Source organism: Urocampus carinirostris, chromosome 7 (genome assembly GCF_059441175.1).
Source record: "Urocampus carinirostris isolate Australia breed hairy pipefish chromosome 7, RoL_Ucar_1.0, whole genome shotgun sequence".
NCBI classification, from domain to species: domain Eukaryota; kingdom Metazoa; phylum Chordata; class Actinopteri; order Syngnathiformes; family Syngnathidae; genus Urocampus; species Urocampus carinirostris.
This window is the reverse complement of record NC_142355.1, coordinates 7,663,575-7,689,016: the sequence shown is the minus strand read 5'-3', so window position 1 is coordinate 7,689,016 and position 25,442 is coordinate 7,663,575. Positions and strand designations below refer to the sequence as shown.

Here is a 25,442-nt window from a genome sequence, read left to right as displayed (position 1 = left end):
CTAAAAGGAACCGGCTCTTTCGGGTCCTAAATGGCTCTTCAGGCTGTTTTTGCTTCTTTCATCCCAACATGACCAAATATTATATAAAATTATGCACAAAATGACTTAAAGGAAGGGGGGAATAGAACAAAAAAGAAAAAAAAACTGAAAAAGTAGTGAATCGCTGAGAAAAAAAGTAACAAGAAGGAAGAGAAAAAAGAAGGAAAATTTCAGAAAAAAAAACTGAAAAAAGAGAAAAAAGTAAATAAAGAACAAAAAGAAAAAAGTAAAAGCTAGGAAAAAATAAACACAGATTTTTTTAAAGGAATAAAAAAAGGAGGAAAAAAACAGGGGAAAAGAAGAAAAAGTTTATGTTGCATTCAAATAATTTCCAATTATATAAAGTCAATCTTGTTGCCAACATTGTACTTCCCCTAAAAAAATGTAATTAAATACAGTTTTGTATGGCGCAACCGACTAAATAAGCCCCCCAAAATGTTAGAATTATGCGACAAAAGATACCAAGAAAAAAAAAATCTTGTAAAAGAATTGTAAAAACAAATGACGTTTTTAGGCCGAACAACCTTTGCAATAGTACATTAATCAATTCTTTCAAAAGTGAAAAATAATTTTGCATTGCCGGAAACTCGGCAAAATGTAACGTGATGTCAAGTTTTGGACATGTTTGATAATGATTTAGTTGCCACACTTGGGATTGCGGTTGCTCACTGTTGTTTCAAGCGTTGCTCACCGACTTTGTGTGAACGCTCAGAATTAGAGGGAACATTGCTTGTAAGCATCAATGGTTTTCGAATCAGGTCTCTATTTTTAATGTTGGTTTTCGTTGGGGATGTTGTGAAGGAGCTCATTAAAATTCAGAAGAAAGTGGAAGAGCAGGCACAGAGGCTCAAGGAGAGGCAGGAGCATTGCAGTCAGCTGGAGGCCTCTTTAAAGGAATACAAGGAGAAAATTTTGGCCTCTGAGCAAAATGGAGAGAAACTGCAAGGGCTGAACAAGGTCTGTGGTGACTGTTTTACCGTCATTGAGCTATCAAATGTGTTATCGAACTTCTTGAAATGGTTTGGTTATTTTCCAGAAACTGGAAGCACAAGTCGCTGAGGTACAGGCAACAAGAGATCAAACACGACAAGAAATAAAAAATGTGCAGAAGGAAGCATCGGGCGTGAAACAGAAAGTGAAAGAGCTGCAGCTTTCGTTGGACAATGAAAAAGCAGCGTGAGTATGACAAGCATCGGCAATGCACAAACATGATTAATGAAATGGGTAATCACAAACCATAATGTAGTAGTAGTAGTCGCTGGCTTTAACTTCAATGTTTGCTGAAAAAGCACAGTTTTTCTGAATTAAAGAGCAACATTTTTACTTTGGGTGAGCATTGTGATATATACTGTAAATTCCGTACTGTAGAGCGCAACTGATTATAAGCCGCACCCACCACATTGTAAGAGGATAACCGCTTTTGTACTTACACAAGCCGCACCTGTATATAAGCTGCATGCGCCCACATTAAAACATGTAATACAATCACAAAAGTAACCCAAACTCAGCTTTGAGTCCCGCGATTGTAACTGAATATAAAGTACACAGTCCAAAAACCACAGCCGGCAAAATAAACGGAAAATGATACCGGTACTTAAGGTTTGATGCAGACCTGCAGAGTACGGGTCCCGTTGAAAGTAATCCAGGGAAAAAAAAAATCTATATTTCCAAAGGTAAGGGTGGGAAAAATATATATCCACTATTGTCCGCTGCGTACAAAAACACGTCTCACCTTTACTCCACTTCCCGTCAGCCCCCGTTGTTTTCGCCCCTTCTTTTTGATTCGCCCTTGGAAAACATATCAGAATAAGTCTCTAAAATAAATACATTACAAAAATATACAGTTGCAAATACATATTATACATGGTTACACATATTTACAAAGAAAGACGGTACACCGAGAGAGTTTTCAAAGCTTTAATAATAATATTATAACTTTCATCCCAAACCGTGACTGTGACAGGTAACAACATGCTACTAGCAACACGCTCTCAAAACAGTAAACGGGTCTGTTAAAAAAATATACCGTACTTGTAAAAGTCACGGTAAACCATCCTCATCTTCCCCCTTATGACTGACGCAATCAAAGTCGTCTTCCTCAGTATCGGAAAGGAACTTTGTCATATAGATGTCATCCCACGCTCCCTTCTTCTTCAAAACACGCTAGCAACACGCTCGCAAAGTAAAGTTTACGTACAATAGCTTTGTTACCTTCTTTATCGGATTGCTTGATTGCTTTTAGCTTGATAGCTGCGTCACGTTGCTTTTTTTTTGCAATTTGCATGATGAGGGTAAGTTTACGCAAATTTAATTTGTGCACAAGGTAAGAAGTTGCAGTCTTCCTCGGCGCATATATTCCAGCGGTCTAAATCTTACCTTTTGTACTCGAGCGCCGCTGGCGGCCGTTAAAAAGATTACATGAATTGGCCGCATCAATGAATAAGCCGCAGGATTGAATGTTTGGGAAAAAAGTAGCGGCTTATAGTTCGGAATTTACGGTAGTTTTTTTTTATCATTCATTCAGTTTTTTTTTAATTCCTGACCATTTACTATGATGTTCTTCCTCCTCTGCCCTAATTGGCTTCTGTAATTTGGTTTATTCAAGTTTTCTTTGGTTCAGCCCTCACCACAATCGTTACTTGAGCTAGTGCAGCATGAACACTGCTATGCGTGTCAGAAATGTTATAGAGGTCTCTAATGTGGTGCCCCCTAAAGACAGCTGAGGTAACTGCAGACCGGTTCTGAAAATAGCTCACCAGTGCTAGGTCATTGTGAAACATTTTTTTTTAGGTATTGACAGATTCTATTCAACCTTACTTCCAATAATCCGGTAATAACATAATAATATTATAGTAATAACGTGATAAGTTGTTTTTTTAAAAATGCATATCAAACTGGGTGGCCTTCTCGCTAATTAGTAACAAAAAGTATTTTTCAGCTTTCAAAAGGTTGTAAACCCCTGTTATAGGGTATATGGTATATAGATTTTAATGCGTATTTATGCCAACCGAGTTTCTACCTCTGGTGGTTAGTGTCACAGATGCTTGCATGCATGCATTGTGGCCTAGATGGTAAGGCGCCCGCTTTGAGACTGGGAGGTCGCTGGTTCGCGCCTCGGCCGAGTCATACCTAAGACTTATAACATTGGTAAAATGGCGGCGCCCTCTGTTGGCTGCGGCTGCATCGGCTCGCTACAACGGGTCAGGTGTATCGACATTTCGTTCTGTGTACATTGTTACACAGAATGACAATACAAAGGAAATTATTATTATTATTATTATTATTGTGGACGCTATCATTAGCAATCAGAATCGCTGACTCGGCTGCTAACTTAATGGTTAGCGTCAACGCAATCGAATCAGCAGATTAAAATGTTGCCTTAAATTTGGCAGTTGGGTGCACATTATCAAGTAAAGTTACTTTTTTGTCTGTATTTACAACATATCCTTATAGGTATATGAATTGTACAATATCGGACAGCTGCAGCCTTAGATTCTGCGTAAAACGGCAGCATAATTTGAAAAATGACCGCGTGATGGCGCCACACATTAGTACTCTTTGTCATGTTTTAATCATTTGTTATTATCTCAATATTTAACTATACAAAATTGTTAGAATTTTGAAAAAAATCTAAACTATATTTTGGGGTAAAAAAAACAAAACCATTTCATCATGTGACTAAATCGCCCTTCCCTTACTTCTAGGTAAACTACCTGAATGCACTCCGTGTAACATGAGATGCCGATGCATTACATAACATCTCATCTCATTAGCTGCACCGCTTATCCTCAGTAGGGTCGCGGGGGTGCTGGAGCCCATCCCAGCAATCATCGGGCAGTGGGCAGGGGACACCCTGAACCGGTTGCCAGCCAATCGCAGGGCACACAGGGACAGACAACTCGCTCGCTCATTCACACCTAGGGACAATTTAGACCGGCCAATCCACCTGAAATGCATGTCTTTGGAATGTGGGAGGAAACCGGAGTGCCCGGAAGAAACCCAAGCACAGCACGGGGAGAACATGCAAACTCCGCACAGTAAGTCCCGTAGCTGGATTTGAACCCACACAGGAGGTTCCCAAGACCTTAGAACTGTGCCACAACACGCGCTAACCACTGCACCACCGTGCTGCCCCGCATTTCATTACATACTTCAAATAAATGTAGTATTTTTATTTAACATGTGTTTTAGTTTTCAACGATTACGTAGTGACAGATACTGTTTATATAGCAGATTATATCCTCAAGTTGCTTTGTAAATATTTTTCTTTTTCTATTTCTATAAAATCTAATGTAGTTCTAATTTGTAAATGAAAAGACTGCAGATACATTTAGATATATTCCTGATACCGACACCAAGCCAAACAAGACCTGATACCTATACCACTTGTCTCTAACCAATGTATGTACGATATGCATTCACATAATTTTAATGGTGTCATTTTATTTGAGCAATTTACAATATGCTGCTCCATTTAGGAACGTGACTCTCCAAGAGGAAATCAAAGCAAAGAGTTCCAGTTTAAGTGACACCCAGAAAGAGTTGGAGTGCTGCCAGAAGGGCAAAGCTGCCCTTGAGCTTAATGTGGTCAAGCTGACGCAAGAAGGGAAGACACAGCGTGCAGATTGGGACAAGAAAACAAAGAGCCTCGCTGCACAACTAACCAAGGCCCAACAGGAGAAAGATTTTCAAGAGAAAGAACTGTCCTCCCTTCGGGAAAGTCTCGACAAAGCCGTAAAGGCCACTAAAGAATGTCAGAATCAACTAGAAACTGAAAGGAACAAGCAGAAAGAAGCCATGGAGGAAAAGGTCAGTTTAGTTCTGGTTGTTGAAATAGGAAATGTGTGAGGAGATTCCCGCTTGTGTCAAAAAGGGACATACTGACAGGTTCCTGATGTCAGCACATAGGATCATACTTCCCTCTCGTCAGCATTGAATTATCATATTTATTCGCATTTTTTTACCTGAATAAGAAGGCAAAGCCTGGGTGTTGATTATACATGAGGTTTTATGGTAGTATATTACCGTATTTGTGCAATCAATGGTCGATAAATATTTCAGTGCAATATAGGATGCAACAAGAGTTGAAACCAGGTCGCGGTGGTGAGTGCGCCAAATTATGATCGTTAGTGATATAGATGACATGCGAAATAGCATTTGATTTCGTCTCTTTATCGCACTAATTTTTTAAGTCACAGTACCAGAGACGAACGTTAGAGGATGAAGAAAGGACTTCAGACATTTCGGCATTCTGTTGGCTTTGTCAACAGAAAACAACACTTACGTTTCTTACTGCATACAGTTATCAGTAGAGACATTATTTTCTAAAGTTTCAGTTCAATGATCGTCCAGCAGAGGTAGCTGAACTGCACATTTTGTTTCTTAGAATTTGTTTTTGTGTCATAACGGTGTGATGTTTGCCAAAATAATTTAGATTTCAATCCCTCACTTATTCTGTCAAACGCCAGTCCCAAACTACGATAGGTTGTTCTTTTTCTATATTTTACATGAAAAAACAAATATGAACTTACATAAAGACCAAAACTGACTACCGTATTTATTCTTGTACTACGGACATTATTTTAACCTAAAAATAACTTATGGTTTGGGGGCACGTCATACAAATCACAAAACATTAGATGTTTTATCTCATTATCACAACACTTGTAGTCACGGTACAAGAGACAATACTCGAGAATAAGGAAAACAGAAAGTTGTCCTGAAAAATATAAATAAATGACAAAAAAGGCACGATGAGGAAAAACTCTTTAGTGTATCTGATGATGAATCAGACTTTAAAAGACAATAAATAATAATGATAATGCATTGTATTTCGAAGCGCCTTTCAGGACACCCGAAGTCACTGTACATATAGTAGGACACAACAATAAAGTAAAACAAGCAAGTAATAAATAGCAAATAAAACACATTAGAGTTAAAAGTAGCGGTATGTGAAGCAGATGGCCAAGGAAAGGCAAGTCTGAAGAGGTGAGTTTTGAGTCTGGATTTGAAGGTGGACAGGGACAGGCCGCAATGAGTTCCAGAACTAGGGGGCAGAGCGGCTAAAAGCTCTGCTCCCCATGGAGCTGAGGCGGGCAGGTGGATGATGATCTGAGGGTGCGGGATGGCGTGGCAATGTGAAGGATGTCGGAGAGGTAGGCAGGGGCAAGGTTATGAATGGCCATGTAGGTGTAGAGCAAGATTTTGTAATTGATTCTATGGTATATTGGGAGCCAGTGGAGTTGATGAAGGACAGAGGTGATATGATGTCGAGTGGAGTTTTTGGTGATAATGCATGCAGCAGAGTAATGGACCAGCTGAAGTTTATGGAGGGACCTCTGAGGTAAATCGTACAGGAGGGAAATGGAGGCGTGAGGTGACAAGGCTATGGACGAGGATGTGTGTGGGGTGAGGGAGGGGCGGAGACAGTTGATGGAGCGCAGGTGAAAGTAGGCTGCCTGGGTTATGTTATTTATTTGAGAGTTAATGGATAGTGTGCTGTCGAAATAAATACATAAATGGTATGTCATATGGAAGGCTGCGATTGACGTGGATGGATGGTGTTATGAGTGCACTGCAGGAAAGAGGTCTAAATATAGAGGAAGCTAGAGCTCCTGTTGGTGGTAGGAATGCGTGGAAAGGTGTTCTAAAATGATAGTGGGATTTTGAGACGTTCTAAGGCAGGGGTGTCAAACTCATTTTAACTCGGGGGCCACACGATAGAACAAACATTCTGTCGGGGGGGGCGGACTAGTAGATTAAAGAGAAAGAAAAAGACATAAAGAAATAAGAGAAAGAGGGAGGGAAAAGGAGAGAGGGCGGGACAAAGAAAGAAAAAGAGAGGGAGAGCGCGTGAGAAACAAAAGATAAAAAGTCGTGAGGGAGAGGAAGAAAGAAATCCAAAGAGAAATGGAACGACAGAAGGAGAGAAAAGACAAAAGAAAGCGCGAAGGGTATGAAGAGAGAGAGAGAGAGGTAGAGAGAGAGGTAGGTAGGTACAGTGTCTTTCTGAGAGGCACCTTTGGCAACATCAAGTTGATATATTTCAACCTTCAGCTTGTTTTTCCCCTTGCGCTTCTCTGAAGGGGCCGGATTCAATCCCTTAGCGGGCCTGATCTGGTCCGCGGGCCGCCTGTTTGACACCTGTGTTCTAAAGGAATGGGGGCAGGGCACCTGTATGATGCGGGAGGGGTAAACGAGCAAAGGCTGTTGGGCCCTGCTGTTGAACAGAAGAGTGTGTTGTGTCACCCTGACCCGAGTGAAATGGCCGCTTCTTGTGTCCCGTTTCATCTGGAGGGACGAAAGCACGACAAACTTGGGTGCCGAGGTGCTTAACTTGTTTGTTAAGGCATTTAGGTTGGCCACAGTCCAAAAATTTACTTTTTCCCTTTTTTATTTTCTTTGTTTTTGAATGTGTTTGTCTTGTTGTTGGTCACCTCTCTCGAGGGATGACCAGGATACATAGATAGATGGATAGATTAAATTTGTATGTTTAGTATGATGTTCATTGTTAACGTTGTCTATAAATGATTTTAATCATGGCTGCACGTATTCAACAATGTTTGTTACTTAGTTTGAGCTTAAAAAAGTAAAACAAAATTTTAATCAATTTGGGTTTTTTTTTCGAATTAGGGGTCCATGTTATAAACAAGTACTACACACAGGACTATATTTGGCAGTTGAATCAATTAATAAATTGTACATCATGTTACCTTGTTCCAGTTGGTCACTTCAAAAAATAGTCTGTACGGATTCTTCCTTATTCTAATCACATTTGTTATTCTATTTATAGGAAAAGTCTCATGAAAAGACAAAGGGGGACCTGTTGAGGAATAATGACAGCGTCAACAAGGCACTTATAGAAACCCAGCAACAACTGGAGCAGATGAGAGAGGTACGTGCATAAGCATACCTAAAGCAAAGTTAATTAAAATTCCTGCCACTTTATTTGAACTGATATTCCCAGCAGGTGCGAAACAAATTTGCTACAGCCAACTCGTATACAACAAAGAAAGTCCAAATGTCGAAAAGTATCAATTTGTGAAAAGAACAACTCGATTTGTCATGAAATACAGCCCTCAAAATCCTTATTTGGAGGCCACAATACAAATTGTAGTCTGACGTGTATTTTAATTCTTGATTTGTGAACAAAACGTCATCGGCAATGCGAATGTACCAAAATTCAAAATGCACCTTTTCCAACGCTCATCCGGGTGCCTCAAATCCTTGAAAATGCTTGAATTTTAATGTTGTGCTATTAAGGTGTGTAAAATGCTTGAATTTCGTCCTTGAAATTCTTGCCCTTTTTTGTGGCAGTCTGACTCACAGACCACACATAAAGGAAAAACAATAATAAAAAAAGCTGCAATCGTTTCTATTTGCATGTCGTGTCCATGTAAAGCGTCATTGCCCCCTACAGATGCATTGGGACAGGTGCATCAGAACATGTAAAGCACACCAAAAATCCTATGCTGAGAGCAATGCGGAAAAACCTGAAGCTAAAAACTAACTCTGTACCTCCTTTCAAAATTAAACTGACTCAAAAGAGCAGCATTAAGAAAAACTGAAAAATTTTGAGGCTTTTGAGAAGAAATTGACAGAAAAGAATGGAATGAATTGTACCGTACATTCCGGACTATAGAGCGCACCTGATTATAAGCCGCACCCACCACATTTTAAGAGGAAAACCAATTTTGTCCATACACAAGCCGCACCTGTATATAAGCCGCATGCGTCCACATTAAAAAATGTAACACAAACACAATATTAACCCAAACCCGACATCAAGTCCCGCGATTTAAACTAAATGTCCTTCATTAAAGTGTACAGTCCAAAAATCACAGCCGGCAAAATGAACGGAAAATGATACCGTGCTTACGGTTTGATGCAGACCTGCAGAGTCCGGGTTCCGTTGAAAGTAATCCAAGGAACAAAGTGTATATTTCCAAAGGTAAGGGTGGGAAAAATATATCAGATGAACACATTTACTCACGCAACTCGTTTTTCTTTAACCAACTTTTTATCCCCCTCTTCACCTTTTTTTGTCCGTCCCTCAACTTTATCGGTCCCAGTTAAACCCGTCACCCCGCGTTTGTTCCGCCCCTCCTTTTTCATTCACCCGTGCAAAACATATCAGAATAAGTGTCTGAAAAAATACTAATAAATACATTACAAAAATATAGAGTTGCAAATACATATTATACATGGGTTACACATATTTACAAAAAAAGACGGTACACCGAGAGAGTTTTCAAAGCTTTAATAATAATAATATAACTTTCATCCCAAACGGTCCCTCACCTTTAGCGGTCCCCACTAAACCCGTCACCCCGCGTTTGTTCCGCCCCTCCTTTTTCATTCACCCGTGCAAAACATATCAGAATAAGTGTCTAAAATAAATACAAATAAATACATTACAAAAATATACAGTTGCAAATAAATATTATACACGGGTTACACATATTTACAAAGAAAGACGGTACACCGAGAGAGTGTTCAAAGCTTTAATAATAATAATATAACTTTCATCCCAAACGGTGACTGTGACAGGGCAGTTAATGGTAGCAACACTCGAGCGCCGCTGGCGGCCGATAGAAAAATTACATAAATTGGCCGCATCACTGAATAAGCCGCAGGGTTGAAAGTTAGGGAAAAAAGTAGCGGCTTATAGTCCGGAATATTCAGCTACTGGTTTAACATTTGGCTGTATGTATCAAATTTGTTGGTTCTTTTTCCTACTGGCCGCACTCAGTCACCTCAAACAGAAGGGCTATGGATTGATTTACGTTGGATTTCCTCTTAATGGAACTGGAGAAATTGGAAAATTTACCTTGAAAGTGCTTGAAAGGTGCTTGAATTTGACCATGAAAAATTTCGCTTTTCCAAAATGACTCGCTGTCCAAATGACATAAATTCAGGTAGTTGTTGGTTTCTGTCCATAATATAAAAGCCAATTAAGGGAATAAAGTTGATTTAAATCCAGCTACCAGTCTTCCTTTGCAGAGTTTGCATGTTCTCCCTTGTGCTTGCATACCTGTCAACCTGTACGTTTTTACCAACAAAGTATGTTTATTATGCATTTTAAGACGTGTACGACGTACGAGAAAATCTGTACGGAAAAACGCAAATTTGTCGATTATGGGTACCATCCGGTATACACAGACTATCACGAAGCTGCAGGTGCTTTTGTTAGTCTAGAGTGTTTTGTTGAAATGGGGGCTTTTATAAAAAAAAAATGTGCATATGTAATGTGAGTTTTGTCAAGCTTTTTTTTTTCGTGTACAATTTGGACTGCAACATTATTGACGCATAGGCAGAAAAGGGGTGGGGCGACTGTTTAGACAATCAGAATTTTGAACACAATGCACAATAAAATTCCATGTAGTAGGGAAATTGTGAATAGTAATCCCTGATGGAGTAAAATATTTCTGTATTTACAATAAAAAAAGCCCCAAAAAGGTGAAGCATCTTTCTGAAATAGCTGATTCACAGAGTTAAAACTTTCATCCTGCCTGCGCAATGACTCAGGAGTTAATACAGTTTGCATTATTTTTCAAACCTTTATCTTGACAGTAATCATTTTTAACTGTATTTCAAAAAACTATTTGCTTGTAAATTCCACGCCCCGCTTACCTGGTGTCACGTGGGAAAAAAAAGATTCTGTGCAGACACAATATGTTTTGTCCCCCTTTTTAAACATTAGGCCGAGACCAAATTTAAAGCACAGTTGGCATCACTGGAGCAGCAAAACAGAAAGTGTCAGGAAATGCTGACGGAGAAGGACCACAATGTGAAGAAGCTGCAGGCCCAACTTCAGACAGCCACCGCCAACCACGAAGAGCAGATGACGAAGATGAATGGACAAATTTCAGAATTGCAGAAAATCACTGATAAAAAAGTAAGCATGAGACAACGTTACTGGATCGTTTCACACATTCATCTTCTGAGTATCTTATGAGTGTTTTTTTCTCACCAATTGGATTGTCTCCTCCAGACTGAGAAGGAGCGCCAAATGAAGGAGGAGACAACAGAAGTCAGCCAGCAGCTTGCTTGCGAGAAGAGCCGCTCAACAGAGCTGCAAGAAACCTTAGAGCAAACTCGCCAGAGCCTTGCCAAGCTCCAGTCGGATTTCTACGGCAAGGAGTCGGAACTTTCATCCCTGCAGCAGGACCTCAAAGTACGTTTAGTCTCATTCAATTTCAATAAGACAGCGTGTTGCCTAAGCTTGTGCTTAGCTAAAGTTCTGGCAATATATTGAAATTGTGCCTTTAAGAGACACATTGATGTCACTGCTGTTCCTGTACACATGGTAATTGTTCAGTCTTGTGGAAATCATGACAGGAAGGACACTGCACGTCTCAAACTCTCCCATTTAGCTCTTTTTTTTTTTTACCAATTACTTTTTAAATCTGGAAGGTTTTTGACCGCCACAAAAAATGCGTGATGATTTGAAATAGTAAAATCACATGTGCACACAACTTTTACCAAGAAATATTTGGGACATGTAGGTATCAGAAGACAAGCTACGTTTGAACCAGGAGGAGCTGACAGCTAACCAGACCCATCAGACTGCTTTAAAAAATCAGATCCAGGAGCTCAAGACACTCCAGAGTTCTCTCAAACAGGAGCTTGAAAGTAGAGATCAGAAACTTCAACAGCAGGAAAAGTCTTTGAAAGATTTACAGAAGCAACAGGTAAGGACATATAACGAATGAGACGTCCTCTGCAACAGTGGTCAGCAACCATCAGGCCGCGGACCGGTACTGGCCCGGTGTTGTTAGGTACCAGGCCAAATTTTAATGAAATGAAATGAAATGATCTGCATTTATATAGCGCTTTTCAAGTCAATAACTTCCCAAAGCGCTTTACAATGTGCTCCACATTTCCCAATAGCGGCCTTGCAGCCATGTAAGGCGCTAACCTGCTTATTGGGGGTATTAGGGGTTCAGTGTCTTACCCAAGGACACTTCGACATGTAACACGGACGAGCCGGGATTCGAACTGGGATCCCTTGATCCCAAGACGAGCGCTCTACCTCCTGAGCTACTGCCGCCTTAAGAATAACAAGTTGCCTTATTTCTTGCTTAGATAGAAATATTTTATGTATACTTTCATTTTTTACCCACAAGGGATACACAATGTTTGGGTGAATGTTATTCAAGAGGTTTTATGGTAGTATATTAACGTAACTGAGCAATGATTGGTCAGTCGACAAGACCCGCTGATCACATTTACTCAGCATTGGATGCAATAGAAATAATACCCGGGTCGATGACTGTGCCAAATCTGAACTACTAGACCACTGCGAATGTAGATGACGTAGGAGAAGGCATTCGATTTTATATCATCATCACACTATATTTAAGCCATGTCAAGTCATGTTTATTTGTATAGCCTTAATCACAAAGAGTCTCAAAGGGCTTCACAGGTTATTGTAAACCACAGACTATTATTACAGACTATTATTACACTATCCCCTGATCTAAAACCTACATGAGGGCAAGGAAAAACTCAAAAACCTCAACATGAGGAAAATGAAAAAACCGCACATGTGTTACAGTGTGAGTTCAGCCAAAACAATGTTATACAATGTGGTACTGTGAGTAAAGATAGCGTGACTTGATCAAATGTAATGCCTTTTCCAATGTCGTCTATATCAGTGTTTCTCCAGTGGTTGGTCGCGGGGCTTTGTCTTGAAAAAATAATGTTAGGAAAAGAAAAAATAAGGGTCAAGTACACTCCCTAACAGCAATAATGTCCGGTAAATGCAAACCACAGAAGATTGTTTATGCATGTTAAGTATGACAAAACGCCGATACAGTGGAGAATATATGAGCTATGGACTTTATTATCGAGACCAGTGTTTCTCAACTGGTGGGTCGGGACCCAAAAGTGGGTCACAGACTAATGCTGGAAAAAGAAAACCTGAAACTTAATGACACTCTGACAGAAGATGGCAATACTGTTTTGCAGATTCGAGTTCACACCTGACATTCCTTACCATAGAAAAAAGGGTTCATACAGGTTCTTGTAATCCTTTAATTTAATATTTTTCAAGGATTGGAAAGGGCTTGAATTTTGGGTGAGGTACTTATCAATGCTTGAAAATGTTTCTATGTTCCTCAAGTCTGCTTAAAAATGACAGACACTGCTCTCTGGTGGCTTTGCTTCGCCATTACATATCTTCTACCCTCGAGATTAACAGCAACTGGCATTGGTTTGTATGGCATTGTCCTATCAAGCGTTATTGCCTATACGGGTTGCACTCCAGTGGACAGCTGTACACTACACTCAAAACAGGCAATATTAAGTGTGTATTGGGGCAGGGATTACGTTTTCATTATGGACACTTATTATGGGCCGTGCAAAAAAAATAAGGTAGTGTTTCCCAGTGGTAAATGTAAAAAACAACTTAATGCAAGTGAAAATGTAAGCTACATATTACTGAGATTACTGTGACCTAAGGGGAGAGATTTGTCTCGTGTTGTTCAGATTCACAAAGATATACGCAATTTACTCAAGATCTAAAACTTATGTTTTGATAAATTGTAGTTGTCATTTGCAGATTTTATTGGTGGCTCTGCAAAATGCATTATATATACTGGATTTCTCTATTTTATGGTCCTGGAAAATTGGCTTTGAAAGTCCCTAAAAGTGCTTGGATTTGGCCATGAAAAGTGTACAAACCTTTAAAAAGAAAGACATCTGAAATTTGTGTATGCATGTTGAGAATGGCCAATCGAATATAAAGATAAGACAAAGAAGTGAAACGTTTAAAATTTTGAGCATTAACGGGAATATCATTACTTGGGGTGGTTTTGGCTTTCAAGTCAAGTCAAGTCATTTTTATTTGTATAGCCCTTAATCACAATTAGTCTCTAAGGGCTTCACAAGTTATTACACATAAGAAGTTTAGGTTACTCGTATGCTATAGAGTAGAAGTGAGTTTTAAGCCTAGATTTAAACATTTCCACCGAGGTTGCAGATCGGATCTCAGGGGGAAGAGCATTCCACAACACCGTTGCCCGAATGGAGAACGCTCTCGAACCAGCGGAACACTTCTTGGCTCTTGGGATCACCAGGAGACCGGCGCTCTCGGAACGAAGGCTTCGGGCCGGGACATAGGGGGAGATGAGATCTGAAAGATATGAGGGGGAAAGTCCATGTATGATTTTGTATAGTAGTAGGAGAACCTTAAAATCGCATCTTAGGCTAACAGGGAGCCAATGCAGGTTAGCCAAAATTGGGGTGATGTGATCGTACTTTTTTGTCCTTGTTAGAAGCCTCGCTGCAGCATTTTGTACCAGCTGAAGACTCTTGAGTCTGGTCATTGGAAGACCGGAAAGTAGTCCATTACAGTAGTCGAGATGGGAGGTAACAAACGCGTGAATTATGATTTCCGCATCCGACTGAGAAAGTATAGGACGAATTTTAGCAATGTTACGGAGATGGAAGAAAGCGGTTCTAGTAATTTTCTTCACATGTGTTTGAAAGGACAGATCGGGGTCGAAAATGTTGCTTCTTTTGTTTCGGGGCAAAAGGTGAATACATTTTACTATCTCTGCTTTAAACTGCACAACCCTTTCATTTGATAATTTTGAAAAGTGGAGTTTATTTCTTGATTTGGTTCACAGCTCCTTATTAGGGGGGTAGTGGGTTCCCAAATCAGAGGAGTTGAGGACCACTGTTCTAGATCCCTTGTGGTCTAGTCATTACACTATGGGTTAAGGCTTATCATTTTAATTGATATCATTATTAGTACTATTATTAGGCCAGGCTACTAATATATTGTCAGAAATTAAACTAGTCCATGGTACAGAAAAGGTTGCAGACCACTGCACTACAGAATACAGGACTGTTCTTTTTATTTCAATATAAATTATTAACTCTGTTTAACGACGCATTAAGGGTCACGTTAAAGGGGAACTGGAGAAGGAAAGGAGTAAAATTGAGGAGCTGCTTAAAGCCAAGAATCATTTTGAAAAAAACAACGCCAGGCTGACTTTGGAAATGAAAACGCTCACGGAAAAGAGTGACAAGGTTGGTTCTTTCGATACCTCCTTGATGGCATCGGTGTGGCTGTCTTTTAGTTCACAATTCTTACGTTTTTGCCGCCGTCACTTCAGGAGCTGCGAGAGTTGCAGGAGGGCAAGCAGCTGCTGATCCAGCAGAAACTGGAGCTGCAGGGCCAGGTAGAGGCTGCACAGGGTGCTCTCCAGCGGGAACAGAAAGAGCACCAGACCGACAGGGACAGAAGGAATAAGATAGAGGAGCAGCTTGTTATCAAAACCAAAGAGTTCCAAGATCAGCTGGTAAGCTCACAAAACAAAGAATTTCTGCTTAGGTTGTTTGTCCATCTTTGCACACCCTTTTTCCTTATACAGTGGTACCTCTTCATAAGATCTGAATTTGTTGCAGGATCTTGTGCTCGTAGCCTGAATCGCTTGTGTAACCAGTGAATTTTCCCAATATTAAAACTAAATGGTCCTTTTCCTGACATCCAGGTCAATGATGAATAGCTACAGTGCCTTGCAAAAGTTCCCCTTGCAGACTCCAAAAGGATATCTGCCAGAATCCCCCTGTATTTGGCTCCATCCATATTCCCATCAACCGTAAAGATTTTCTCAGTCCTTGCAGAAGAAAAGTAACTCAAGAGCACGATGCTACCACCACCATGTTTGACAGTGGGGATGGGGTTTTCAGGATGATGTACAGTGTTATCCTTAGGTCAATTGCAATGCTTTGCATTCAGCCCAAAAAGTTGAATTTGGGTTTATCCTGACCAAAACAGCTTGTGTCTCACATGTGGCCTCTTGCAAATGCCAAACGGCCGTTTTTCTGGAATTCTTTCAGAAATGGCTTTCTTCTTGCCACACCTCCATCAAGGGCAGATTTGTTTGGAGTATGACTAATAATCGTCTCATACACAGATTGTTCCACCTTAGTTGTGTATGCCTGCAAGTCATCTAATGTGATCAAGGTCCTCTTGGTTGCTTTTCTGTTTAGTATTCTCCTTGTTTTGGGCCAGAGTTTAGAAGGATAATATGGTTATGGTAGGTTTGCAATGGTTTTATGCTCCCTCCATTTTTATATTATTGGTGGCACAGTGGGCAGCACGGCGGGGCAAGTGGTTAGTGCGTGTGCGGCACAGTTCTGAGGTCGTGAGATCGAACCTACTGTGTGGAGTTTGCATGTTCTCCCCGTGCTTGCGTGGGTTTCCTCCGGGCACTCCGGTTTCCTCCTACATTCCAAAAACATGCTTGTCAGGTTAATTGGCCGGTCCAAATTGTCCCTGGGAGTGAATGAGCGAATGAGTTGTCTGTCCCTGTGTGCCCTGCGATTGGCTGGCAACCGGTTCAGGGTGTCCCCTGCCCACTGCCCGTAGATTGCTGGGATGGGCTCCAGCACCCCCGCGACCCTACTGGGGATAAGCGGTGCAGATGATGGATGGATGGTGGCACAGTACTCTAGAAGATGTGTAAATGTTGCAATATATTCTTGTATCCCATTCCTGCTTTGAACTTTTTCACATCTTCCTCCCGGACATTAATTTTTCCTTTCTCCTTTTATAATTTAGGCTTTTGCTGTTGTAGTTTTTTTCCTACTTGATTTGCAATATGATGCGTTCTATGCATATGCTGTCACAGCAATTTTGTCACGTCCTCCTCTAGGCTGGCGAAAAGCGCGCGAAAGACGAGCAGGTGAAGCGAGGCGAGGAGCTGGAGGCCAAACTGGGCGTGCAGGTAACGGCGCTGAATGAAAACGTGGCCACGCTGAAGAGAGAATGGCAGGGCAGCCAGCGCCGAGTTTCCGAGCTGGACAAGCAGACGGACGAGCTGAGGGGCGAGATCGCCGTGCTGGAGGCCACCGTGCAACACAACCAGGACGAGAGGCGGGCACTTCTCGAGAGGTGAGTGCCCTCGAACTCTTTATCGTCTGCTCCAGTTATTGTGCTTTCAACTCAATCATCTGTCAGATTCTTAAGCCATGATCGGCAACCAATGGTTCTGAAGAAAAATAATTTAGAACATCCAGTTTTTTTGAATGAATGAATGAAAACTTTATTTCGAACATTAAAATAAAAACAGGACAAAAACAGTGAGTCAACAACAAAATAATACAGTGGGACCTCGCTACTTCGCGGTTCGATGTTCGCGGATTCAGAGCTTCGCGGTCTGTAATGGTAAAATATATATATTTTTTTTCCCGGGGTTGTGCCCAAATCCGACTCCCGTACAGAATCCTCCCCCTCTCGCGTGAACGCGCATTCTGCTGCGCTTCCGACAAAAGCGATCGTATTCTATATACAGTAATACACTTATTGAAACCATAAAGCTAATTAAAATAATTGGGCGATCATAGTCTATATAACGCGTTTATTTAAACAATAAAGCGCGGTCGTATTCTACAAAATGCGTTTGTTAACGCGAATGAAAAAGTCACCAACGTCACGTCTCCCGCTCGGGCCGCGATGGCTCCACATGGCGCTACACGGCCCTCGATCGGGGGGAAAGGGGTAGGACCAATGGGGTTAGGGGGCGGTGAAGCGGAAGCCGCACCAAAACCGCGCGCCGGTGTTGTGCCCAAATCCGACTCCCGTACAAAATCCTCCCCCCCTCGCGTGAACGCGCATTCTGCTGCGCTTCCGACAGGCCGCCGCGGTGTCGTGCGTATCGCGCCTGATTGTACCCGCGCCGCGGGTTAGGGGCTCGCTCGCGAATAATAAGGATAAGCGGTGCAGATAATGAGATGAGGTGAGATTTTTTTTTTTTTTTTTCGAAGGGGCGTCGCTACTTTGCTTATTTTCAGTTTTTGCGGGTGGTTTTGCTCCCCATTAAACGGGTCTAAAAAATAATAATTAAAAAAAAATATGATTTTTTTTTTTTTTTTTTTGAAGGTGCGCCGCTACTTCGCGGATTTTAACTTATCGCGGGTGGTTTTGGTCCCCATTAACCGCGATAACCGAGGTCTTACTGTATGACCTAACATGTTAGAAAAGTGGTAGTCAGAAGCAGATGCTTATTTTCCCTACCCCTTTATCTTCCCTATTAAATACATTTTCCAAATCCTCTTCTCCTCTTGTGTCTAATATAACAAAATCTCATGGATATACTTATTACACAGGTCAGATATCAATAATTATCATCATTACAATAATCATATATTTTATACTCATTTTCGTAATACCCATCCCTCAACTAGTTACCAAACATCACTGCGGCACCAATGATAATAACAATAATATAAATCAAAATAATATTTATAATAACAGTTATGATATAATAATAGCAACAATAACAACAAAGTTAACCATAGTTTTAAACGCAGTATTTCCAATCTCACTCATATCCCATTTTCTTCATCCCTGGATTTCGCCAGTAATGTTTTTTTTGTATTTCAATTTTAACACATGAATAGTTGGACATTGTTTGATCTCATCTTGTAAATGATTCCAAAGTTTGACTGCACACACAAATACACACATACTTTTCCTGGTTGTTCTCACCTTTGGGACTTTGAATTTACTACAGCCCCTCAATTTATAATTTCCCTCTTTCTGAATGATTAATTTTTGGATGTTTTCTGGCACTGTTTTTGTTCACCTTAAATAACTGCCACCGCTACGTTTCAGACTGAAATTGAACCGGGGCTTAGAGGTGGGACGTTTCAATTGAAATCAGAGCAGTCAGTCAGGCCATGCGACTGTCATTTTGGAAACGGGGATTCCCGCCTGCTGAAAACGCAGTGAAGGATAAATCGAACCAAACTTTTGCGCATATAGGGTATCGGCATGGAGAATAGTCAACTAGGTCATGAATGATGGAATGATTGTAAATGAAGCTATAAATTATAGTGAAGGATGCAAGGAGCCCTAAGTCAAGAACACCACTCCGGTTTTTCTCAAGGTTAATTTATTCGGTGAGTTTGTATTTTTAATTATTTGGAAGGCAGACCGACGTGACGTTTTGTGTCAAAATGTACAAAAGCGTCAAGAGTATGTTGCCAATCCCAGTTATGAAGAAATCCTTTTGTTGATAGAAAAGAATTTCTATTTCATTGACAGTGCTAATTGCTTTCTGGATTTTTTCAATCGTTTGGGGTGTCGCATTAGATTCAATGCATTTTCATTTCATGTTTCAGTTTTACTGTTTTGGACACTAACCTTAACTCATCACTTTTTTCTAATTCGCGCACCTAATAACCCCGAATTGGCTAGAAATTCTCAAGTGTGACCTATAACCTTTATACTGCAAAATGCGGTGGATAAGATTTGAAATTGGTACAGTATTCATAGGTTTGCGTTATTACATAAGGTCTTGTGATATACTTCTGTATTTGAGCATTGATTGACCAATCAATAATCATCACTGGCCCAAATCGCAAACCATTGTTTGCAACAGAATTTAAACCCGTGTTGTGGCGGTCAAGGCGCCGACTTAGACTTCCAGTGGTACAGATGACATATGAACTATGCTCTGATGTCTTTGCATTATCACACTATTTTTATTCACAGTGCCAGAAACAATCATTTGCATAGTGTATTCTATGCCTTTTTGTATGTCACCTGCAGGGTTGGGTAGGGTTACTTTAATAATAATAATAATAATAATAATTTCCTTGTATTGTCATTCTGTGTAACAATGTACACAGAACGAAATGTCGATTGCATCTGACCCGATGCAGCCGCACTTTCAATTACTTTTGGATTACTCCAATACCAAATATGCTAATAAAAGACAAAAGAAACTAAATATGAATAAAATGATGACTCACAACACGTGGTAAGCTTTCTCTCCTGGCTTTGATCTCTTTGATCTCCGGCAAAACTAACATCAAATGCGACAGGAACAAAATTAAAATAAATCCAAACAGCTTGCCAACATCATTTTTGCCGTTCCATGTATTCCGTTACTCCCCAAGCCTGCACAAAATTTAGTCATTTTACTCATATTTAGTTTCTTTTGTCTTTTATTAGCATATTGTGTATTGGAGTAATCCAAAAGTAATTGAAAGTAATCAAGTTAAAGTAACCCTACCCAACCCTGGTCACCTGTACCATTTGGGTCCAGTGATAAAGGTCGGCGTTCTCACTGCCGCTAGCCGAGATCGATTTCTGTTGCAAACACCCATCGATCCATTATCTGGACCCCTTATCTTCAGTAGGGTCACGGGGTGCTGGAGCCCATCCCAGCTATCTTCGGGCAGTAGACACCCTGAACTGGTTGCCAGCCAGTCGCAGGGCACACAGGGAAAGACTGTTTGCTCGCCCATTCCCACCTAGGGACAATTTGGACTGGCCAATTAACCTGACATGCATGTTTTGGGAATGTGGGAGGAAACCGGAGTGCCCGGAGGAAACCCACGTAATCACGGGGAGAGCATGCAAACTCCACACAGGAAGGTTTGATCTCATGACCTCAAAACTTTGCCGCACACGCGCTAACCACTGCGCCGCCATGCTGCAAACAATGTATTGCAATTTCAAACAGCAATACTGTAAGTGTATGAATGGTTATATACTAATATACACGGTATCTTCAACTTTGGTCTCAATTTCATGTGCCTTATAGTGTGAAAAATATGACACCAGACTGGTTTCCGGGGGTGCGCCTTTAGTGTGGAAAATTCGGTCGTGAAGATGCTGTAAAATTGTGTATCACACACAAGGAGATCAGAACACCTCGGACTCTACGTTTGACACACTTATTTTGATCAAAACAGGTGTGTAAAAGGTGAAGGCGAAATTGAGAAGCTCCAGGCCAAAGTGGTGGAACTCAGGCGCAAAGTGGACGACACCACGGCAGCCATGCAGGAGCTGGGCCGAGAGAACCAGTCCCTCCAGGTTGGGGAACTAAAACGGAGACTCGCCGCTTGGGATTTGCATTTCATGCATAATCCAAATCTTGCATATTGTTTTCAGATTAAGCAGTCTCAGAGTCTTACCAGGAGGTGGGCAGATGATCACGAGGTTCAGAACTGCATGGCTTGCGGGATTGGCTTTTCTGTCACCGTCAGGAAGGTAGGAAGAAAGTTATAAGTGAAGTGCTAAGCATACAAATGAAATGCAAATGTCTCGATTTACGAGTGTATTTAAAATTGCATGTTTATATGATAGTTTATGTACTTCTGCTTCTCGTTTGAATTAATATTGTTTTTTAACACTATGTGGAGCAAAATAACACATACTTTCTCTTAAAAGATGAGAACTTTTACATTTTTTGTCAAAAATCTTCAATTAGGGCACTATTGTAAAGTGGAACGAAATAAATTGGATTATTTGATACATTTTTAACAAACAAAAATGCATAAGTGCGGTGTGAACTATTATGAAAAAAATAACTCCCAGGCTCAGTAAAAATGAACCAAATAGCAAGAGCCTCAGAATGTTAAATATCAATTGACCACTAGTGGAGCTGAACGTGACTCTCGATGAGCCGTCACTGGAAGGTCTGTCAGAATCCATCCATCCATTATCTGTACCGCTTATCCTCAGTAGGGTCGCGGGGGTGCTGGAGCCCATCCCAGCTATTTTCGGGCAGCGGGCAGGGGACACCCTGAACTGGTTGCCAGCCAGTCGCAGGGCACACAGAGACAGACAATTCTCTCGCTCAATCACACCTAGGGACAATTTAGACCGGCCAATATACCTGACATGCATGTTTTTGGAATGTGGGAGGAAACCGGAGTGCCCGGAGGAAACCCACGCAAGCACGGGGAGAACATGCAAACTCCACACAGGAAGGTTTGTAGCTGGATTTGAACCCATGACCTCAAAACTGTGCCGCACACGCGCTAACCGCCGTGCTGCCCCCGTCTGTCAGTATGATAAGACTTAAGCCATCATTTCGAAAACTCAATTTACATTAAGGGCAAGGCTAGTATGCCCCGAAAAATTGCTGATTTTGATTTATTTGAAATACCGTAAATTCCGGACAATAGAGCGCACCTGATTATAAGCAGCACCCACCACATTTTAAGAGGAAAATCGATTTTGTACTTACACAAGCCGCACCTGTATATAAGCCGCATGCGCCTACATTAAAAAATGTAACACAAAATTAACCTAAACCCGACTTTAAGTCCCGCGATTGAAACTGAATGTCCCTCATTAAAGTACGCAGTCCAAAAATCACAGCCGGCAAAATGAACGGAAAATGATACCGGTACTTAAGGTTTGATGCAGACCTGCAGAGTCTGGGTCCCGTTGAAAGTAATCCAAGGAAAAAAGAGTATATTTCCAAAGGTAAGGGGGGAAAAATATATATCCACTATTTTCCGCCGCATCCAGAAACAGGTCTCACCTTTACCCCACTTCCCGTCACCCCTCGTTTGTTTCGCCCCTTCTTTTTGATTCGCCCGTGTAAAATGTATCAGAATAAGTATCTGAAATAAATACATTACAAAAATATTAAATAATTTTCCGTAATATTTTGCCCCAGTTTTGTATCCCACTTTTTAAAGACAGCATTAGTACAAAATACACGGATTTTTTTTTTTAAGTGTTTATACTCTCATATACGCAAAACCCTAAAACTACTTAAAACAGCTACATACTAATAGAAACATGTACCAAGATATTCATAAATTATGTACCTAAATAGCACTAGTTATTTAAATGCATGGATACAAGATTAATATACATGTTATAAAGCTAAAAATGTGGCGGCACAGTGAATGAGTGGTAAGCGCATGCGCGGCACAGTTCTGAGGTCATGGGATCAAATCCAGTTACCGGGCTTACTGTGCGAAGTTTGCATGTTCTCCCCGTGCTTCCGTGGGTTTCCTCCAGGCATTCCGAAAAACATGAATGTCAGGTTTAATTGGCCAGTCTAAATTGCCCCGAGGTGTGAGTGAGTGAGTTAGTTGTCTGTCTCAATGTGCCCTGCGACTGGCAGGCAACCAGTTCAGGGTGTCCCCTGCCAACTGCCCGAAGATGCTCCAGCACCCCCGCGACCCTACTAAAGATAAGCAGAGCAGATATTTGAATAATGGTTAAACCTAAAATTAAAACAATTTGAAACCATTGACTATTACCTTTGATAGCAGACACTCGCATTCATTTTCGAACATTACAATCATTTCCTTCTTCGCCCTCTCTGGTTGTCACTTTTTTTTCCACTTTTCCATCAACCTATCACCAACTTTCCTGGGTCTTATTATTATTATGAGCAAAAAAAAGGTAATAAAACTCACTAAATCGCAATGAAATTAGATGTGGTCCCTCTTGGGCAAAGGGGGGAGCATAGCACAGTTGCATGAAATTAAATGAAATGATCTGCATTAAAAGGTAATAAAACTCACTAAATCGCAATCAAATTAGATGTGGTCCCTCTCGGGCAAAGGGGGGAGCATAGCACAGTTGTATGAAATGAAATGATCTGCATGTATATAGCGCTTTTCAAGTCAAGACTTCACAAAGAGCTTTACAGTGTGCTTCACATTTCCCAATAGCGGCCATGCAGCCATGTAAGGCGCTAACCTGCATATTGGGGGTATTAGGGGTTCAGTGTCTTACCCAAGGACACTTCGACAAATTTGGCTTGTGAAAATATAGGGTAATGAAAAAAATAGACTTATTAAAATAATGTAAATGGTGCTCCAGTGCTACCAAATACTACCGTGTTTTACAATGCCAGTTTTTCAAATCGGCCGAAATGAAAACTGTTTTCTTCTGTGGTTACTGCAGCACCACTGCAGACACTGCGGTAACATTTTCTGCGGCGAGTGTTCGTCGAGAAACGCCATGACGCCCTCCTCCAAAAAAGCCGTCCGGGTCTGCGAGACCTGCTTCGAGGACCTTCAAGGTTGAGTCCACTCTCAAGGGAAAGAAAAATCCAAACCTTGAAGTTGTTTTTTTCATGTGCACTAAAAAGGACAGAGAGCCTCTTTTTGTAGAGGAAGTAAAAACAAAAATCCAGGCCTACCGATTAACCGGATTTGACTGACCGAGCCTGAAGCAAACCTAACATTTTCATATTAAGGTTTCTCTCTGACTTTTTTTTTTTTTTAATTATTCACCTGTCATTGTTCTTTGTTTCTTTTCCTTTGTGCCGCGCGATAGATTCAGTCCCCCTCCAAGCCCTCTTTTCGATTATCGGGTCGAGCTCAGGCTTAAGATCTTACCTCTAAGAGGAAATTATATGTGACGGAACTGTGTGTGCATGTTTTTGTGCCTTTGCTCATTCTGTAAAGGGCCAGCAGGTGGCGACAGAAGCAAGCGAACGCCTCATGTGACTGTTGAGTTTCACTGAAGATTGAAGGTATCACTGAAAGATGCTCTGAAGCACAGCCGCTTCGCTATGTTCAAGAGTAATTGCTTTGTCTCAAAACCAAATTATTATTTTTGATGCCTCCTATGCGAGTCAAAAGCTTTTGATTGCTGGGTGGATTTACTCATGCAAAACCAGGGTTGGGTAGGGTTACTTTAACTGGATTACTTTCAATTACTTTTGGATGACTCCAATACCAAAAATGCTAATAAAAGACAAACAAAACTAAATATGAATAAAATGATGACTCACAACACGTGGTAAGCTTTCTCTCCTGGCTTTGATCTCTTTGATCTCCGGCAAAACTAACATCAAATGTGACAGAAACAAAATGAAAATAAATCCAAACAGCTTGCCAACATCATTTTTGCTGTTCCATGTATCCCATTACTCCCCAAGCCTGCACAAAATTGAGTCATTTTATTCATATTTAGTTCCTTTTGTCTTTTATTAGCATATTTGGTATTGGAGTCATCCAAAAGTAATTGAAAGTAATCCAGTTAAAGTAACCCTACCCAACCCTGTGCAAAATGCATACCTGTCAACCTCCAGGGCTACATGCCCTTACAAACTGCCGTATTTTCCCTTACAAAAAACAAAATAATCTTATGCCATATTTTTTCTTTCAAACGTGTTTATTTATGTAGTTTAACATGTTATATTGTACATGTGTTTCGTTATATCATATATATTGTTGATTAACATTTTGTTGCTCGACATGAACGAGCTTTATTATAAAAAAAAGTTCCAAAATGAAGTTGCTTGGACGTTCACTGTAGAAGGAAAAAATACATGCAAATAGAATTAAGTAGAATAATGCATTTTCTTATTCAAATTATGAATTCATTTTCTGCATTAAATTATTGTTGGTAATGTACTGATTAAAGGGATAACTTTTAATCCGTATATTTTCATTTTCTCCTTTTATACTAACTTCTTTTTACAACAATAATGATTCGTAATATAATGCATCAAAGCAAGTGAGCCGTTTGAGAGCCGGCTCTCTTTAATGAGTTGAGCCGAAAAAGCCGGTTCTCTAAAATGAGACGGACTTCCTTTCACTTCATAACTACCACATGAAATCCGAGGTGGCAGACGCATGCGCACAGTAGCATCAAACCGCTAGCTTCGTTT

At 40.7% G+C, this 25,442-nt stretch overlaps 1 protein-coding gene across 2 annotated transcripts in view; it reads left to right on the top strand.

The window, feature by feature from the left end:
- The window catches only part of eea1 (early endosome antigen 1), a 47,687-nt gene extending 23,165 nt beyond the window's left edge, over window positions 1-24,522 (top strand). For both annotated transcript variants that reach the window (XM_088339633.1, XM_088339632.1), the window contains 13 exons: window positions 841-996; window positions 1,076-1,215; window positions 4,518-4,848; window positions 7,832-7,933; window positions 10,742-10,936; window positions 11,033-11,215; window positions 11,547-11,732; window positions 14,947-15,078; window positions 15,165-15,350; window positions 16,710-16,948; window positions 20,761-20,881; window positions 20,960-21,058; window positions 23,726-24,522. In XM_088339633.1, coding sequence (XP_088195759.1) covers window positions 841-996; window positions 1,076-1,215; window positions 4,518-4,848; window positions 7,832-7,933; window positions 10,742-10,936; window positions 11,033-11,215; window positions 11,547-11,732; window positions 14,947-15,078; window positions 15,165-15,350; window positions 16,710-16,948; window positions 20,761-20,881; window positions 20,960-21,058; window positions 23,726-23,848 — 2,193 coding nt within the window. In that variant the 3' untranslated portion in view covers window positions 23,849-24,522. The remainder of the gene's footprint in view (window positions 1-840; window positions 997-1,075; window positions 1,216-4,517; window positions 4,849-7,831; window positions 7,934-10,741; window positions 10,937-11,032; window positions 11,216-11,546; window positions 11,733-14,946; window positions 15,079-15,164; window positions 15,351-16,709; window positions 16,949-20,760; window positions 20,882-20,959; window positions 21,059-23,725) is intronic.
- The last annotated feature ends 920 nt before the right edge of the window (window positions 24,523-25,442 follow it).